We start from the raw sequence: 16,462 nt of genomic DNA, 5'->3' as shown, positions 1-16,462 counted from the left end.
ACCATGTAGGTTTGTGTAAGTACACTCTGTGATGTTCCACAATGACAGAATTGCCTAAGGACACATTTCCCAGAACTTATCCCCGTTGTTAAGCAATGCATGACTGTACAAACATTTTGGGAGGTAGAGGAGAAACCTGATTCCTTTTCTGGTCCAACCACTAAGTGAAACCTCAGAAACTGGAAATTTCACCCTTGATTCTAATCTTTATTTTAAGGTGTCTCAGAAAGATGCTCACCCTTCCCAAATACAGTTGTTTTCTAATATGGGAAATGAGAACTTCATACAAGAATGAAATAAAGTAATTACAAAACCAACTGGCAGTGTAAGATGTATTGCAAATGAATGACAAGGAATAGCGGTGCTGTTCTACAGCTCCACTCTGAACAGCATTTTTATGGCTCGGAACTGGGAGACTACCTTGTGAGATAGTGATTTGGTCTATTACTAGACTCTTGGGTGCTGTTTTGTGGTCTTTATTAACTAAAAGCCATCTGAGGCCATTGGATTGATATCCCACATTGAGTGTAGGACATCTTGCCTGTCATTTCCAGAATAATGGATACGGGTCAGACTTTTCCCCACCATGCTCTATCCCATGATCCTGTTTTATTTTCTTCCCAACCCTTATCACTCAACAAAATTCTCATGTTTATTTATTTATTTACATATTTGTTGACTGTTACATCCCCGGCTAGAACTGTGGAGCAGCTCCTGGCATTTAATAGGGTCTCATTCAATAGGAATGCTTATAAAATAGCATCACTACAGGAGCCCTTTTGCTGCAAGGTGTGGGTGCTCTGAAGAACACTGCAGCCCGCCCCCTCATGTGCCTCCTGGGAGACTGTGCTGTTGATGTCCCCAAAGAGAAGTCTATATGTGTACTTGTTTCTGTATGTATTTGTTGCCTGAATGTTTCTGTTTCCTGGCCCTCTCTTATCTTTCCTGTACAAGTGACTGATACTCCTTTCTCATTTTTTTCTGAACATGGTTCTATTATTGCACCTGCATCTTAGTTGTCTGTCACCTCCTGATAGATTTTAATCTCATATCTTTGAATTACCATGCACCAAGCACATAGAAACACTTAAGTAATAAATGTGTGTTGAATGAAAAAAATGAATTAAGTGCCTATAAAATACTTTCCATATAACATGGTTGTGGGGAGAAGGGTGGTGTTGATGAAGGAAGTTTTAAAATCAACCAAGCAGCATAGATTTCTTTAACACTGGACTCTAGGGGAGATACAAAGCCTTCCTTGCTCAGGAGAAGGATGAATGCTTGGGCCAGGTGGTTAGGAAATCCTTCCTGAAAGATAATGTGAACCGCAACTTTATGGGTGGGTGGATTCTAAGTCAGTGGGAGGAAGTGGGCAGTCAGGATCTAAAGATTGGGAGTGTAGAGAGAGGAAAGGTGCGAGATAAGCTGGGTGATTGCAGTGATATGAGTGGCTGGAGGAGACGTTCTGAGTTAGGCAATGCACAGAGCTGAAGTTAGAAAGTGGGTTAGATTCAGACTGAGGGGGCTTTGGTGCTAGACTGAGAATTCAGACAGCTTTACCCTGTAGAGAGTGGGAACCGCTAAAATAAAACATCGGGAGATATTCTTTGCATTACACATAGATGAGGAACTCCTCTTGTTCGTGCAGATTTGTGTTGTCTTTACATTGCTGTCACCTAGATCAGAAGGCTCTTGCTATAATATTGTTTAAGAGAGGCACCAGGTGTTAGTGTTATCACTCTTGCTGGGAAGACGCTGTTGTCCAAATGGACAGTCCTAGCCATGCTCTTTCTCAGGTGGAGCTAACGTGATGGTTCCTTGGTCCTTACTATGCTCACCTGTGCATGCCCGGGAAGGATGGGCATGAAGAGGGACCGCGGCTGTCCTGAGTCACAAGTATTTTAACCTGCCCCAATCTGGACAGGCTGCCCTTCAGTCCTGGGATACAGCAGTCGTCCTGAATCTGCCTTCAGCCTAATTTTGGGGTTATCTTCAATGCTTCCCCACATTGTCTGTCCCTAGGCTGTATCTCATGGAGACTCCTTTCCTGTTTGACCACTTTCTTTTAGTGGAGCCTGTCTTCCAGTCGGTTTTTGGAAATATTTCATTTTGCTTTGGAAGACACTCTATAGCAAATAGTTATTTAAATGTATGCATTTGGCTGTACAATTCCATTTTTGTTTTTAAAACTGTTCATACATATTCATAGACTAAAGACTGGGAGGTTATATATAAAATGTTAACGGGTTCTCAGGAAGGAAGGGTAATGAAAAGTAATTCTTTTTCAATAAAGGGAATGTGCGTGATCTTTTTTTTTTTTTTTTTTTTTTTTTTTTTTGAGGCGGAGTCTTGCTCTGTCGCCCAGGCTGGAGTGCAGTGGCCGGATCTCAGCTCACTGCAAGCTCTGCCTCCCGGGTTTACGCCATTCTCCTGCCTCGGCCTCCCGAGTAGCTGGGACTACAGGCGCCCGCCACCTCGCCCGGCTAGTTTTTTTGTATTTTTTAGTAGAGACGGGGTTTCACCGTGTTCGCCAGGATGGTCTCGATCTCCTGACCTCGTGATCCGCCCGCCTCGGCCTCCCAAAGTGCTGGGATTACAGGCTTGAGCCACTGCGCCCGGCCTGTGCGTGATCTTAATACAGTTTTTTCTGCTTATTTCTATTGTCCAAAGTTTTTGCAGTCACCATAAGAAAAATCTATTATGATAGTGACCGGTAAGAATGATCTATGTCATTTTCCTCAAGAAATGTCTACTGTCGAGGTTAAAATCGATATTTCACCTATTTTTAAATGGCATGCTGCTATTCCCAATGTTATTTTTCTTTGGACTGAGAAATTTGTTTTTTGTTGATAATTTGATTGATTTACTTCTTTTAAAAATTTCTTTAGGTAATGTTTTCATGGCACAAAACTTAAAATGATAAGCATTTCTACTTCTTTTTCTGTTGATTTCTTTTATAACACTTTGTTGTATGGCAGCAGTACCTTACCTCTTTGATGACTGGATGATAGGTTTTTTTTTTTTTTTTTTAAGTTTTTTTCTCCATGCCTCCCTTACATTTTCTTAGCAACCCCCCCGCCACCCCAACACCTCCCATCTGTTTTGGTCTCTATAGTCCCTGTTAGATCCTTTCCCCAAGTGTCTGATAGTCCAGTCTGCTGACATTTAGCAGTGGAAGACCAAAACTCTAATAACTGTGCTTGTGAGAGGGAGGACGGGCTTATCAGCTGGAGCCTCGTGTAAAGAACCTGGGGAGGCATTTGTTGGGGCACAGCCCTCCCCTAGTTCTCATTCCATTGGGCTGCCTGCCTGCCCTCCTGTGCTAGAGGTTTCCCATGCTGGAAGATACCAAGCTTTTGAGGATGCAGAGTGTACCTTGGGTGGTTCTCCGCTTTGCCTGCTGCCGGGCGAGGATTTGATTTTCTTCGATCTGCTGAGTGACTGCTTTTTCATCTGCTTCTCGGTTTCCAAGAGCATATTGCTGTCGTCTCCTTGTTGTGCCCCCTATTATAGTGGGGGTTTTGTTTGGGGGATGGGCTTTTAAATTAACAGGGAATAAACCAAATTAAATGGGCTTGTTTAATCTGCCGTCTTAATCTGGAACTCCTCCAAGCACTTTCTGAACTCCCTGCCCCACAGAGCCCCTTTACAAGCCACACGGGATGTAGATCTCAGCCCCAAAGCATTGCCTGTTTTCATCATTCACAGACATAGTTCTAAATGACTTTCAGCTATTTCTAGAAATCGGACACATCTTCCTAAGTGAAGGTTTACCATGTTTAAGGTTCCATGAAAGAATGTGCCCTAAGTTGTTGCCCAGCCCCTGGCTGAGAAGGAACAGGCGTGTGGGAGGCGGGTGAAGAGCACGCAGGGAGGGGACGGAGAAGCTCCTAAGCCAGCTCCTTCATGGGTCAGTTTCGTTTCAGCGCATGGCACTTCCCAGAAGAAACGAGTCTCGTTCTCACTGTGATCTGTACCCAGGTGGGGAGATATGGGGTGTGGGCCTTGCATGTAAATTGACAACACCCCTTCCCATGCAGGGTACCCTCAGGTGGTCAGGAACACTTTTGGAAGATAAATCTAAGGAAGAGGGTGGTACTTAGCAGCTGTCATTTTCCTTTCAGGCTCCTGTGACGTTTGATGACATCACTGTGTACTTACTCCAGGAGGAATGGGTGCTGCTGAGCCAGCAACAGAAGGAGCTCTGTGGTTCCGACAAGCTGGTGGCACCACTGGGTATGGGTGCCCATCCACATCCCTGCCACCATCAATCTAGATCAGCATTCCCAACCTCATCTGTGTCAGGAACACTGGAGAGAGTTTTCTGGAATCCAAGCATTTGTCTAGGCATCTTTATACCACCTATCTGCTCGATCCCGTATCTACCTTAATTGCATGCAAATTCACACATCATCGTTTCTCTTCTCCCCATAAAATGGTCAAGAGAAGTGGGGCAATCTGGCAGGCCTGGGCTAGACTCCTGGGTCTGTCTCCTGGTGCCTCAGAATGCCCCAAGGGGCCAGGAGGGAAACTCGGAAGCTAGGCCTGTGGATCTGTGGAGCCCGTAGGACGCTGGAGGTAGGAAGCAGTGGTGGCAAGAGCATCACATTTGCCATGTGGAAATCTGATCTCAATCCCAGCTCTCCACTGGATACTTGAGTGCCTTTGGCCTTTTTAAGCCTGAATTTCTATCTTAGGGTTATTGTAGAGATTTAGTGAGATAAAACAGTTTAAGAGTTTGCACAAGTGTATTTTTCATCTCGTCTATTTTTTGAATGCTCTTTCCTTTGATTCTTTGGGTAGACTTTCTGTGCCAAGGACAGAGGTAGTTGGTTGTATTTCAACATGTGTGTACAGATATGCACTGTTGACTGATTGCAAGTTGATGACTGTCTACCATGCTTTTCTTATTTCGTCTTGGCTGCTGTGTAAGGCATAGTAGAAGCCACAATCTCAGCATTTTGTGGGTGGAAGGACTGCAGCTGGGTTGAATCTTCCTGTGCCAGCTAAAAGAGTTTGAAAACCACTGATTCTTCCAAACCAGAAGTTGCAAAGTAGCAGCTCATGGGCCAGATACGGCTCACTGCTTGGAGTTTTGATTTGCTTTGTTTTTTGACTTTTGTTTCTTTTGTTTGGCTTCTTTAAATTGCCAATATTTAGTTATTAGGAGTTTTCACATAAGAATATGGATTTCTGGCATCTCTTGACAAACAGGACGGTGTGGCAGGGCTGAGCCTGCATCCCGAGTGGCAGCCCTTCTGCAGCTGAGTAGCTACTGTTCCCTTACGTCTTGCAGGTTGCCACAGCCCCTGAACTTGGCCTGGTTTCCTCTGTTATATTACCAGGCTGGCCCCTCTCAGCATTTGGGTTTCTGACCCATAGTTTTTATACCTGTTTAGCCTCCTTTTGCCCTCATTCCTTTCTCCTAGTCTCCTATTCTATTAAGGGCCTCACAGATACGAGTTTCTAAACCACTGAACCACTGTGCGGAACCAGCAAGACTCCTACTTTCCTCCTTGGCCGCTTATTTCACCATGCCGAGAGATGTCGCAGACAGATACCTCCTTGGTGCTGTGACCCAGAGCCAGGTCTTCATAGTGCTTCTCTCTCTCTCTCTCTCTTTTTTTTTTTTCACTCAGGACCAACTGTTGCCAACCCTGAGCTGTTTTGTAAGTTCGGACCAGGGCCAGAGCCATGGCTTGGCAGTGTCCAGGGCCAGAGGAGCCACCTGGAGCATCACCCAGGTGAGTGTGGACCTGCACTCAGGGGCAGGTGCTTGGCTGGAGAGGGAGCAGGGGCAGCTCCAGGACTCCAGGCTCATCCTCTGCCCTCCCTGTTCGCCACCAACTGACACTGCTGTTCTCCTCCCAGGTGTCATCTGATTAATATCTAAATATACACACTGCCCCTAATGTCCTTCTCCAACCTCTCATCTCCCATTGTCTTATTTCTACCCAGGAGAATATGTTTATTTATAATTATTATAAGTTCCATGAAGGCATGACTTTGTCTTATTTACTACCATATTCCTAGTGCTTAGAACAATACCTGGCACCCAGCTGTTGCACAATAGATAATCGCTGAATGAATGAATGAACAGCTGTCTGTTAAGTTCTAGGGATTTATCTTTTCTTCCCTCTTTCGATAAGACCCTCCTGTTCAAGGGTTGGCTTAGCCAGGCCAGATGACATCTTGTCATTATGTAAAATAGCCGAGTTAACCCAACTCCTACTGTGGGAGAAGAGGGAGGTGGGGAGCAAGATCCTATGTGAATCAAATCACAGAAGTTTGTTTTCCCTTGTGATTTCTCTCAGACCACAAGGAGCTCTAGACACCTTTGTGACTCTGGAAAGTATCATAGAGACAGATTTGTTTTGTTTCATTTCTCCTTGCTTGGCTCTTATTTTGAGCCTTCTGACTCTTTATTAACAGCTTCATGCCCTTACAGTTTTGTAGACCAGTCTGTTGGCCTGGCACAAAAAATGTTGAGTCCTCAGCCACTGGGCATTGGAACTGATGTTGGTACATAAGAAATGGTTCCACAGGAGTTAGAGTCGTTTGAGTTGCATTTCATCTACGTGAATAAAGAAACTTCTAGTTCAGCTTGAAGAAAAAAGATGTGAGGTCATGAGAGTCCTCATCTGTTTGAAGGTTTGTGTTATAAGAGAGGAATTAGACTTGAGTTTCTCTTGAGGACTGGGTCAGCATCTAGTATTTTGAGGTAAAAGTATCCGAAGATAGATTATAGCTTAAGGAAAACTACCTGGGGACGAAAACTGCCTGCCCAGGAGATAGGTAGCTGTCTTCCCCTGGAGTTGCGGTATGTGGCTTTAGTGATCTTTTTTAAATCCTATGTTCTATTATGTTAGTGTTCTTATCCATAAATAAATTTTGACTCCTGAAGATTGTACATTTCATAGATCAGATTGCAAAGATCTCCTTTTGGCTGGTTGTATCTGTCCTTTAAATTAAAAAAACAAAAAGGACGGGGAGGGTTCCGTAAAGCCCATCCCTTTGGCTTGCTTCTGGATTAGGTGAGGGAAGGGCCTGCAGACTTGGCCAGGACTAGAAGAAAATTCAGGTGTGTGTGTTTGCTTTCCGCTTTTCATATTTGAGGTTCTTCAGAGCTACTGTGAGTTGCAGTGGCTCTAACTACAGGATTTTAAAGCAAATCCCTTCCGTCCCTGTTCTCTAAAGGAAAAAAACAGATGGGCTACATGGAAGACATGGGCGTGCAAGGTCCCACCAGGGAGAGTGGACAGTCCCTGCCGCCTAAGAAGAAAGCCCGCCTTTCCCACCTCAGTAGGTGCAGTGGACACATGGAGGGAGACTGGGCAGGAAGAAACAGGAAACTCCTGAAGCCCCGGTCCATCCAGAAGTCATGGTTTGTGCAGTTTCCGTGGCTGACCATGAATGAGGAGCAGACGGCTCTGTTCTGCTCTGCTTGCCGAGAATACCCCTCCATCAGGGACAAACGGTCAAGACTAATAGAAGGTTATACAGGACCATTCAAGGTGGAGACTCTCAAATACCACGCCAAGAGCAAGGCCCACATGTTCTGTGTCGATGCCTTGGCAGCAAGGGACCCCATCTGGGCAGCCCGGTTCCGGAGCATCAGAGACCCATCTGGAGATGTCCTGGCCAGCCCGGAGCCACTCTTCACGGCAGATTACCCCATATTCTACCCCCCAGGGCCTCTGGGAGGCTTTGATAGCATGGCTGAGCTCCTGCCAAGCTCAAGAGCTGAACTAGAGGACCCTGGGGGGAATGGAGCAATTCCTGCTATGTATCTGGACTGCATTTCAGATTTGAGGCAAAAAGAAGTCACTGACGGCATCCACAGCTCCTCAGACATTGATATTTTATGTAATGATGCAGTAGAATCCTGCATTCAGGTAATATGTTTATAATGATGGCTGTATCTTACAGAGAAGGATTCTATACTGAGAACAATGTATATCCAGGCTGATGATGGAAAAAAGAATACTAGCAATAACCCACTGCTGACATCATAATGTTAGCATATACTAACATGCTTATCATGGACTAGGCATTGTTTTAGATGTGTCACATGTATTATCTCATTTAATTTGGACAACAGCCCTATTATTATCTCCTTTTTGCAAATAACAAAACGTAATTAGTGAGACAGAACATTTCTACTTCCGGTATAAAGGAAACAATAATCTTTATTCAGAATCCAAAATAAACACAGATCTCAAGAAATAATCTACAACCACAGAACAATCACAGAGCCCTTAAATAGTTGATATTTAAATTTGTTTTGTTTAAGAGACAGGGTGTTGCTCTGTCACCCAGGCTGGACTGTGGTGTGATCATAGCTCACTGCAGCCTTTACTTCCAAGGCTCAAGCAATGCTTCCCACTCAGCCTCCCAAGTAGCTGGGACCACAGGTGTGTGTCTCCACACCTGGATAATTTTTTATTTTTTGTAGAGATGGGAATCTCACTATACTGCCCAGGCTGGTCTTGAACTCCTGGGCTCAACCAGTCCTCCCCTCTCAGCCTCCCCAAATGCTAGGATTACAGATAGGATCTACCACACCTGTCTAGTATTTTTTACAGTTTAACTTTAACTTTGAAGTCATGTTGCACTTTTAAACATTGCAGTTTTTCACACGTGTTGTTTGACGTAATGTTTCTGATGTTGCTGTGAGGCCAGTAGAGCAAGTGCTATTAAACTCATCTTGTTGGAAGAAAACAGACTTTGGAGCAAGTGACATGTCCAGGGTTCTAGAGCTCTTATAGTCAGTGCCAGAGTCTGCCCAGAGTCCTGAGCTGCCAGTCCATGCTTTCCTTCCACTCCCCACAGCACTGCTGGGCACTAAGTACTCTAGCGCCCACCTTAGGTTTCCTTTGTAGTTAGTGAATGCTTTGGAAAGTTGTCCTGTAAGGAAACTATGTTCATTGGAAGCTTCCCCATTTCTCACCTATTGCATAGAAGTAGAATTTTACAGCAAATCATTTTTAACTCCCCTCCAGGAGTCTGGCGAGAATAACTCGGAGATTCCTCCTAGAGCTGGCATCATAAGGAATCCAGTTCAACTGCGTAAACTCTCATTTTTCCAAAATCCAGAAAAACAGCATAGCTCATTTCTTTTCCTATTCCTGACCTTTTTTAGTGTTAGAAGCGAATAAACAGATCTAACCTTTTATCATCTGAATTCCTTCAGCAGTGAGGCATGTGTAAACCAGTTACTGGTCGTAAGCATCTTTAACTATTTTGACCACCTCTTCGTTCCCATCCCATTGGGAAATCTTAGCAGGTGCTCTTAGAGGCACATGGTCACCTTTTAGTTGTAGGTGACCAGGAGGCGGCTCTCAGGACTCTGAGGACAGCGTGCAGTGAGAGGCTCTGCCCAGCTGCCTCTTCTTTCCATATGCTTTCATTTCCGCCCAGGAGATCCTAGGATCTAGCCGAGTCTCACTTGGTTTTAACTTACTAATTATGGCCTCCTGAATTTGATTCTTTGACTTTCAATGGATAAATTCATTCCTCTGAGTGCATCTGGGCCTCTTGGTGAGCTTCCCAGGAGAAACAGGGCTTCCAAAGGCCCCAGAAGTGTTGCGCGGGCATCTGGCTTGGCAGGCGGTGCTGAGTGGCCGCTGCTGTTTGTTCCAGGACCCTTCTGCAGAGGGGTTGTCGGAGGAGGTTCCTGTGGTGTTTGAGGAGCTGCCGGTGGTGTTCGAGGATGTGGCAGTGTATTTCACCCGGAAGGAGTGGGGCATGCTAGACAAGCGGCAGAAGGAGTTGTACAGAGACGTGATGCGGATGAACTACGAGCTGCTGGCATCCTTAGGTAAAGACGCACCGAGCCTCTTATTCGCCACCCTCATTTGACTTGGGAAGCCCACAAGGGGAGCTGAGGCTTGTGGTTATCTTCCCATTCCTGCCCCCTCCCCGTGCGTAGGCAGAGACCAATCCTGGCTTTTGCACCTCAGAACTCCCCTGCTTGGCGTAACCGTGCTTTATCACCTTCTCATCCACCCATCTGTCCGTCCATTCATCCCCCACCAGACATTTTGGAGTACCTACTATGTGCCAGAGGAGCACAGCTGATCCGTGGTCTCTGCTTTCAAGGGCCTAGCACATTTGTGGGAGAGACATTTTAATAAGAAACTATAAAATAATACAGTCTCCCATAAAAGAGCTTCCAGAAGAGTACCCGGGGCTACTGAAGAAGAGGGATCTGATTTCCTGGGCATTGGCGGGAGGGATCAGGAAGCCTTTATAGAGTAGGAAATGTTTTAATTGAGTTCAAAACCAGGTGGACCAGGAGGAAGGGCATTGAACCATGATGGAGGGGATGGCCTGGCAGAGCCACCCCTATCTGTGCAGCCCAGGGCTGAGGCTCCTGCATCCTGGCCAGGTGCCGGCAAGGGCTGGCAGCCTTCAGCATGGGAGTCATGGGGTTTGGACCTTGGCAGATTAGGAAGACGGTAGTGCTTATTACTCCTCGGGATGGTGCTCTCCTCTCCTGCATCTGCTGTTTTATCCTCTCTTTGCCTCTTTCTGGCAGTTAGCAAGGTTAACTTCCATCAAGATGGAAAGACAACTTTTTTTGTTGGAGACAGTCTCCCTGTGTCGCCCAAGCTGGAGTGCAGTGGCGCGATCTTGGTTCACTGCAACCTCTGCCTCCCAGATTTAAGAAATTCTCTTGCCTCAGCCTCCTGAGTAGCTGGGATTACAAGTGTGTGCCACCATGCCTGCCTGGCTAATTTTTGTATTTTTAGTAGAGACGGGGTTTCACCACGTTGGCCAGGCTGGTCTCAAACTCCTGACCTCAGGTGATCCACCTGCCTTGGCCTCCCAAAGTGCTAGGATTACAGGTATGAGCCAGCACACCTGGCCAACTCTTCATCTTCTACATCTTTTATGTATTTCTGTACTAACATACATGGTAACAGAAACCTTGTGGAACAGGCTATTGTACATAACTAAGGAGTTCCAGCAGCAACCTGTGTTGTGACTTCTTCAGAACAGGAAGTAAGAAGTCTGTGACTTGATTGATGTCATAGTCCCTTGTGTATACTGCACTTTTGGGTGCAGCTAAGATCTGGATTATTTTCTAAACATCCTTGACTTATATACATCTTTTTGTCATTGTTCATAATTTTTAAATGGCTCCCCAAACATTCAGAAGTGACTTAAATTAATTATTTTGTGGTGACAGAGGTTTTGTCATCATGCCCTAGGTTAGGAGTATCTCTTCAAAGAGCATCACTGCCTCTGCTGTGCTGAAGAGCAGTGAGAGTGAGGGCGAAATTCACACCTGTTTTAAAAATGCACACCCTCTCCAAAAAGTTGGGTTTTCCTTCAGAGTAATTGGCACTAGCGACTCAGTTTCACTGTGAAGCCCCCGGGCGATTGTGAAAGTACCGGGCAATGGTGTTGCTGGCCCAGGGCAGCTTCTCCGGCAGTGCAGGGAGGGCTGGCCAGGATTGTTTAGCCTGTGCCTGTTCCCTCACATTTTGTGTCTTGATAGAGCATGATCTAAACATTTTATCATTTTCTTTTTCATTTAGGGGAAATCTTAGCTAACTAAGGTCTTTAAGTTTTATTTGGATGAACAAAAAATGTAATCAGAGGGAAGGGAACTCATTTTCCTTGAGGGTCAGAGGCAGGAATCAGAAAGGCTTTCTAGGGGCTGGGCCTGGCCTCTCCAGTTGTCCATGAAATTGAGACAGGTGTGGGAGTCTAGAAACGGAGTTGCATGTGTGTGGTTCCTTTCAGTTACTTTAACTGGATCTCTGGTTATCCTTTATCCCCCAATTTAAACAGTTCTTCATGTTTGAGATATAAAAGCATCTTAAGGAGCCTGGAGACTATGGGCAGGGCCTGGCATAAGCTATTTGTATATTTAAAAGTGATATATAGTAGTATTAAATTGGGATATAAGGTAGTGTTAAAACATAGTGGAGATTCTGTAATTGTTGTTATTATTTTTACTTTGGCTCTTTTTTTAATTTCCCACACTTTAGCCTCCATAACAAATGCTTTAAGAGTTGAAAACCAAATATTCTTTTGCATTATCTTTTAAATATTTTTTGCAAATAGAACACAAAACTTCTTCTTGGGGTAAACTCAACTTTGTTTTGTGTGTGTGTGTGTGTGAGAGAGAGAGAGAGAGAGAGAGAGAGGCTCTCACTCTGTCGCCCAGACTGGAGTGCAGTGGTGCCATCATAGTTCACTGTAACCTTGAACTCCTGGGCTCAACCAATCCTCCTGCCTTAGCCTCCCAAGTAGCTGGGACTACAGGCGCATGCCACAACACCTAGCTAATTTTTAATTTTTTTTGTAGAGTTGGGGTCTCACTTTGCTGCCCAGTCTGGTCTCAAACTCCTGGACTCAAGTAATCCTGCTGACTAAGCCTCCCAATGTGTTGGATTACAGTGTGAGCCACTGCACCTGGCTTGCCATATCCGATGAAGTCTGTTGCTTCTTCCCAAAAAGAAGCCAGAAATCTCAATTACATCCCACTGTTAAGAAACTAATATTTGTCATTAACAGAAATAGGCCAACATAGGGACTATGTGGGTAGCCCTTGCTTTTATTTGTAAAGGTGTCATCGTATGCTGAGTGGCCAGTCACTCACTGCAGGCAGGCAGTTTCTTGTCCACAGGAGAAGTCGGTAACTACAGCCAGGCCTTGCTGAACTGGGGGAAGGCATTGTGTCACTCATGGAAACCAACATTGAGTGGGAGGACCCTAAAGAAGATGAGCAAGGGAGTTCGAGTCCCCCAGCTGGTGGTGTCTGGGAAGCCAGCTTCTCCACGGCAGGGCATGTGATGATGGCCTCCAAGTGGGGGCAGCCAGGAGCTAGAGAGAGAAGAACCAAGGTGAGGGGCTAGAGTGGCAGCATCTATTTACTTATTTGTTTGTCTGAAATAGGGTCTCTCTATATTGCCCAGTCAGGACTGAAACTCCTGGGCCCGGGTGATCCTCCTGCCTCAGCCTCCTGAGTATCTGCAGAATGGATTCATGGGATAGGGCCTGCTGGCCTTTGGTGAAGTTGGCCTGGAAGGATGAGGAGTCCTTTGTAGGCCAAACCATTGTTATGGACTGTTAGGGAATGTGGGTGTTTGTGGGTGTGTGCATGTACTCGCGACAGTTATGTGCCCTCGTTCTTTTTCTATTACTAAGTCATAGAAAAGGCTGAAAATTCCCCTGTTTCATTTGTTTGGAAGGGAACAAAAAGAGAGGTTTTGATAAGATGTAGGCTGCAGCTTCAGAGAGGTACCGTCGGGGTACGGTATTCCTGGGGCCAGGGTGGTGGTGCCAGCGGCAGTCAAAGGTGGACAGTCCTCAAAGGGAATATAAACGGAGGCAAACAGATTTGGGAACATTTGGTCCCTGTTTGTTTTGAATTTTTCTTGTTAAATATTTCTGCCGGGTGTGGTGGTTCACACTTGTAATCTCAGCACTTTGGGAGGCTGAGGCAGGTGGATCACCTGAGGTCAGGAGTTCAAGACCAGCCTGTCCAACATGGCAAGACCCTGTCTCTACTAAAAATACAAAAATTAGCCGGGCGTAGTGGTGCACGCCCGTAGTTCCAGCTACTCGGGAGGCTGAGGCAGGAGAATTGCTTGAACCCAGGAGGTGGAGGTTGCAATGAGCCAAGATCGTGCCACTGCACTCCAGCCTGGGCAACAGAGCCAGACTCCATCTCAAAAAAAAATGGCTCACGCCTGTAATCCCAGCACTTTGGGAGGCCGAGGCGGGCGGATCACAAGGTCAGGAGATCGAGACCATGGTAAAACCCCGTCTCTACTAAAAATACAAAAAATTAGCCAGGCGCGGTGGCGGGCGCCTGTAGTCCCAGCTACTCAGGAGGCTGAGGCAGGAGAATGGCGTGAACCCGGGAGGCGGAGCTTGCAGTGAGCCGAGATTGCGCCACTGCACTCCAGCCTGGGCGACAGAGCGAGACTCCGTCTCAAACAAAACAAAACAAAACAAAACAAAACAAAACAAAAAAACAAAATGACAGTCCCCTGTCCCACCTTTCTCTTTTACGAAGTCCTCTTCCCCAGAATCTTGTAGCTGTTTCTTCCAGTAATTTGCCGCATTCTTTCTAAATAACGTATGTGGACATCATCTTAGAGGAGATGGACTCCAGCAGGACGTGCTCATAAAACAGTTGCATCCTCCCGCTCACCACTGAGCATGTCAGCTCTGGGGGCCTTTTCTTTCTCACCCTCTGGGTTCAATCTAGGCAGGGCCCAGAACTTTTTCTTGTCACACTCAAATAACATAAAATCTTCCTGGTCTAATTTCAATGAGTGCAATGCCTGGTACAAAACTCTTCAAAAGTGTCCTGATCAAAAAAAGACTGAGTAAGGCCAGCAAACTACCTCAATTAAAGGAGACTGAAGAGGGGTGACAACTTGAGTGCATGATGCTAGGACAGATGCTGGGCTACAGAGACATTTTGGGGACAAGTGAAGAAATTTAGTGTGAACTGTAGATTAATAATAGTATGATATCAGTGTTGAGTTTCCTGGTTTTGATCATTATAACTCTGGTTGTATAAGACACCTTTGCTTTCTGCTGCCCCATTTCAAATGACTGCAGACTCATGTATTATCTCACAGCTCTGCAGGTCGGGAGTCCAGGTGGGCCTGACCAGGTTCTCTGCTTAGGGTCTTAGCCCAAACCAAGGGGCGGACAGGCAGGCTCCTGTCTGGAGGCTCTGAGCTCACTTACGCTGTTGCCGGAATCTAGCTCCTTGTGATTCTCCTGCTGCCTGTCAGCGGGGAGCACTCTTAGCCCAGAGGCTGCTCTCGGGTGCTTCCCTGTGGCCCCCTCCGTGCTCAGGCCGGCAGCAGTGTGTGGAATCGTCATGTGCTTTGAAGCTCTGACTTCCCAGTCTGCTGCCAGCTGAGAACAGCACCAGCTTTTAAAGAGCTGTGTAACTAGGTCGGCACCACCAGCTAATCTCCCTTTGCTGTGCAAGGTAACGTGATGACAGTGTGACCTCTCATCCTGTTCAGAGTGCCCTCACCTCAAGGGGAAGGGGTTAAGCCAGGGTGAGGGCCCTGGAGCCCATGTTCGAATCCCACCTACCACCTGTTAAAGGGTCCTTTTTTGTTGGGCAATACACATGAAGTACTTAGGAATAAGGGGGGCATGCAAACAATTTACTCTCAAATAGTTCACAAAAATATTGTAGCTATATGTATAGACCAAGCAGGGGAGCGTGCCTGTGAGCTCACAAGCATGCCAGAATACATGGGGCAAAATGTCAATGGTTGGAGTTCCTTGTGTTGTTCAATCTTTTCTGTAAATTTGAAATTGTATCAGAAATTTACCAAAAGGAAAATTTAGGAAACAAAAGCCCCGTCTCTGTGTAGTGGCAGAAAATCTGGACTTCACTTAACACTCGATTCTTGCCTTCCCCGCCTCAACCTGCTGCAGGTGTGGAATCTGGACCCATGCCATAGGAAGACAGGGGCTCCTCTTCTCCCACCCCCTGCTGGTTTCAGAATTTCTGACTCATCCTCAGTGGGAATGGCATTGGTGGGTGGGTGGGAGAGGTGTGAGAAAGGTTTCACTTGACATGTAATCTGACACCAGCTACTTAGAGCCGTAGTCCTTTAAAGCTGGTTCTCTTGTTTGGGCGTTTGTGGGTTCTGCAATACCCCTGGCCAGGCACTGAGACCCTCTCGCTTGCAGTTACCTGGACATGGGTGAACGTCTGCCCTGGCAGCCTGTCCATATAGGCACCTTCACAGGGGAGCATCACACCAGTAGCCAGCCGTCACGGGCAGGCCCCACAGACAACGCCAGGCCTCTTCTCATTCCCCACGTGGCCCACATCTGAACCATGGGAGCACTTCCAGACCTTGCGCTGTCACAGATCTGGGCGTGTAGGCCATTCTCCACATGGCCACCTCCAAGGCACCCCGTGGCTACTTTAGTCTTACCCAGGCCTGGACTGGTGGCCCCTCACAGCTCCCAGAGATACAGGTCAGGTTAAGGGAAAGGGCACACCCACCGCTCCCCATAGTCAGAGAGAGAGGCTCACAATACCTTTGACAATGCTTTCCAGAGACATCCTGGTGCCCAGCTTCCTGGCTCCTTCAGGCTCAGCTCTGTGACTCCTCTCGATGGGTGCAGGGTGGAGCCACAGCCCCCGGCCCTCAGCCATTCTCTTTCCAGGTCATGTGTCTGTGTCTGACTTTGGAATGCAGAAGAGCTGGCTCCTACTTTTGGAGGCTTTCAGCCAGAGCAGGCATCCAGAATCACACTTTAATACCCTGTGGCCTATGTTTATTCTATTCCTGATTTATTGATTTTAGATATTCTGTTGATTCCTACTGTGGAAGATGGAGATACGGCCCGTTACATCACCTGGGCCCCCACTTCTCTTCCCTCCATCCTCTCAGAACAGGTACATCATACTTTTTTGGTTAAATTAGTATCAATTATTTGCCCAGTTATG

General features: G+C 46.4%; 2 protein-coding genes and 1 long non-coding RNA gene across 7 annotated transcripts in view; 2 read left to right on the top strand and 1 right to left on the bottom strand.

Moving 5' to 3' along the window:
* The window catches only part of ZNF775 (zinc finger protein 775), a 153,796-nt gene that overhangs the window by 16,139 nt on the left and 121,195 nt on the right, over window positions 1-16,462 (top strand). The gene's annotated exons all lie outside the window — the stretch shown is intronic.
* Window positions 1-16,462, top strand: part of ZNF862 (zinc finger protein 862) — a 29,645-nt gene that overhangs the window by 2,392 nt on the left and 10,791 nt on the right. For all 5 annotated transcript variants that reach the window (XM_050785777.1, XM_050785780.1, XM_050785779.1 and 2 more), the window contains exons 2-5: window positions 4,125-4,236; window positions 5,640-5,744; window positions 7,198-7,895; window positions 9,643-9,820. In XM_050785777.1, coding sequence (XP_050641734.1) covers window positions 4,125-4,236; window positions 5,640-5,744; window positions 7,198-7,895; window positions 9,643-9,820 — 1,093 coding nt within the window. The remainder of the gene's footprint in view (window positions 1-4,124; window positions 4,237-5,639; window positions 5,745-7,197; window positions 7,896-9,642; window positions 9,821-16,462) is intronic.
* Window positions 12,552-16,421, bottom strand: LOC126951651 (uncharacterized). Its single transcript, XR_007724568.1, has 3 exons — window positions 16,051-16,421; window positions 14,022-14,092; window positions 12,552-12,840 (listed from the first exon to the last, which is right to left on the bottom strand). It is a non-coding gene; the product is annotated as an uncharacterized LOC126951651 (long non-coding RNA).

Source organism: Macaca thibetana, chromosome 3 (assembly GCF_024542745.1).
Source record: "Macaca thibetana thibetana isolate TM-01 chromosome 3, ASM2454274v1, whole genome shotgun sequence".
NCBI lineage: Eukaryota > Metazoa > Chordata > Mammalia > Primates > Cercopithecidae > Macaca > Macaca thibetana.
Note: the sequence above shows the minus strand (reverse complement) of the source record. Positions and strands in the feature narration are given on the sequence as shown.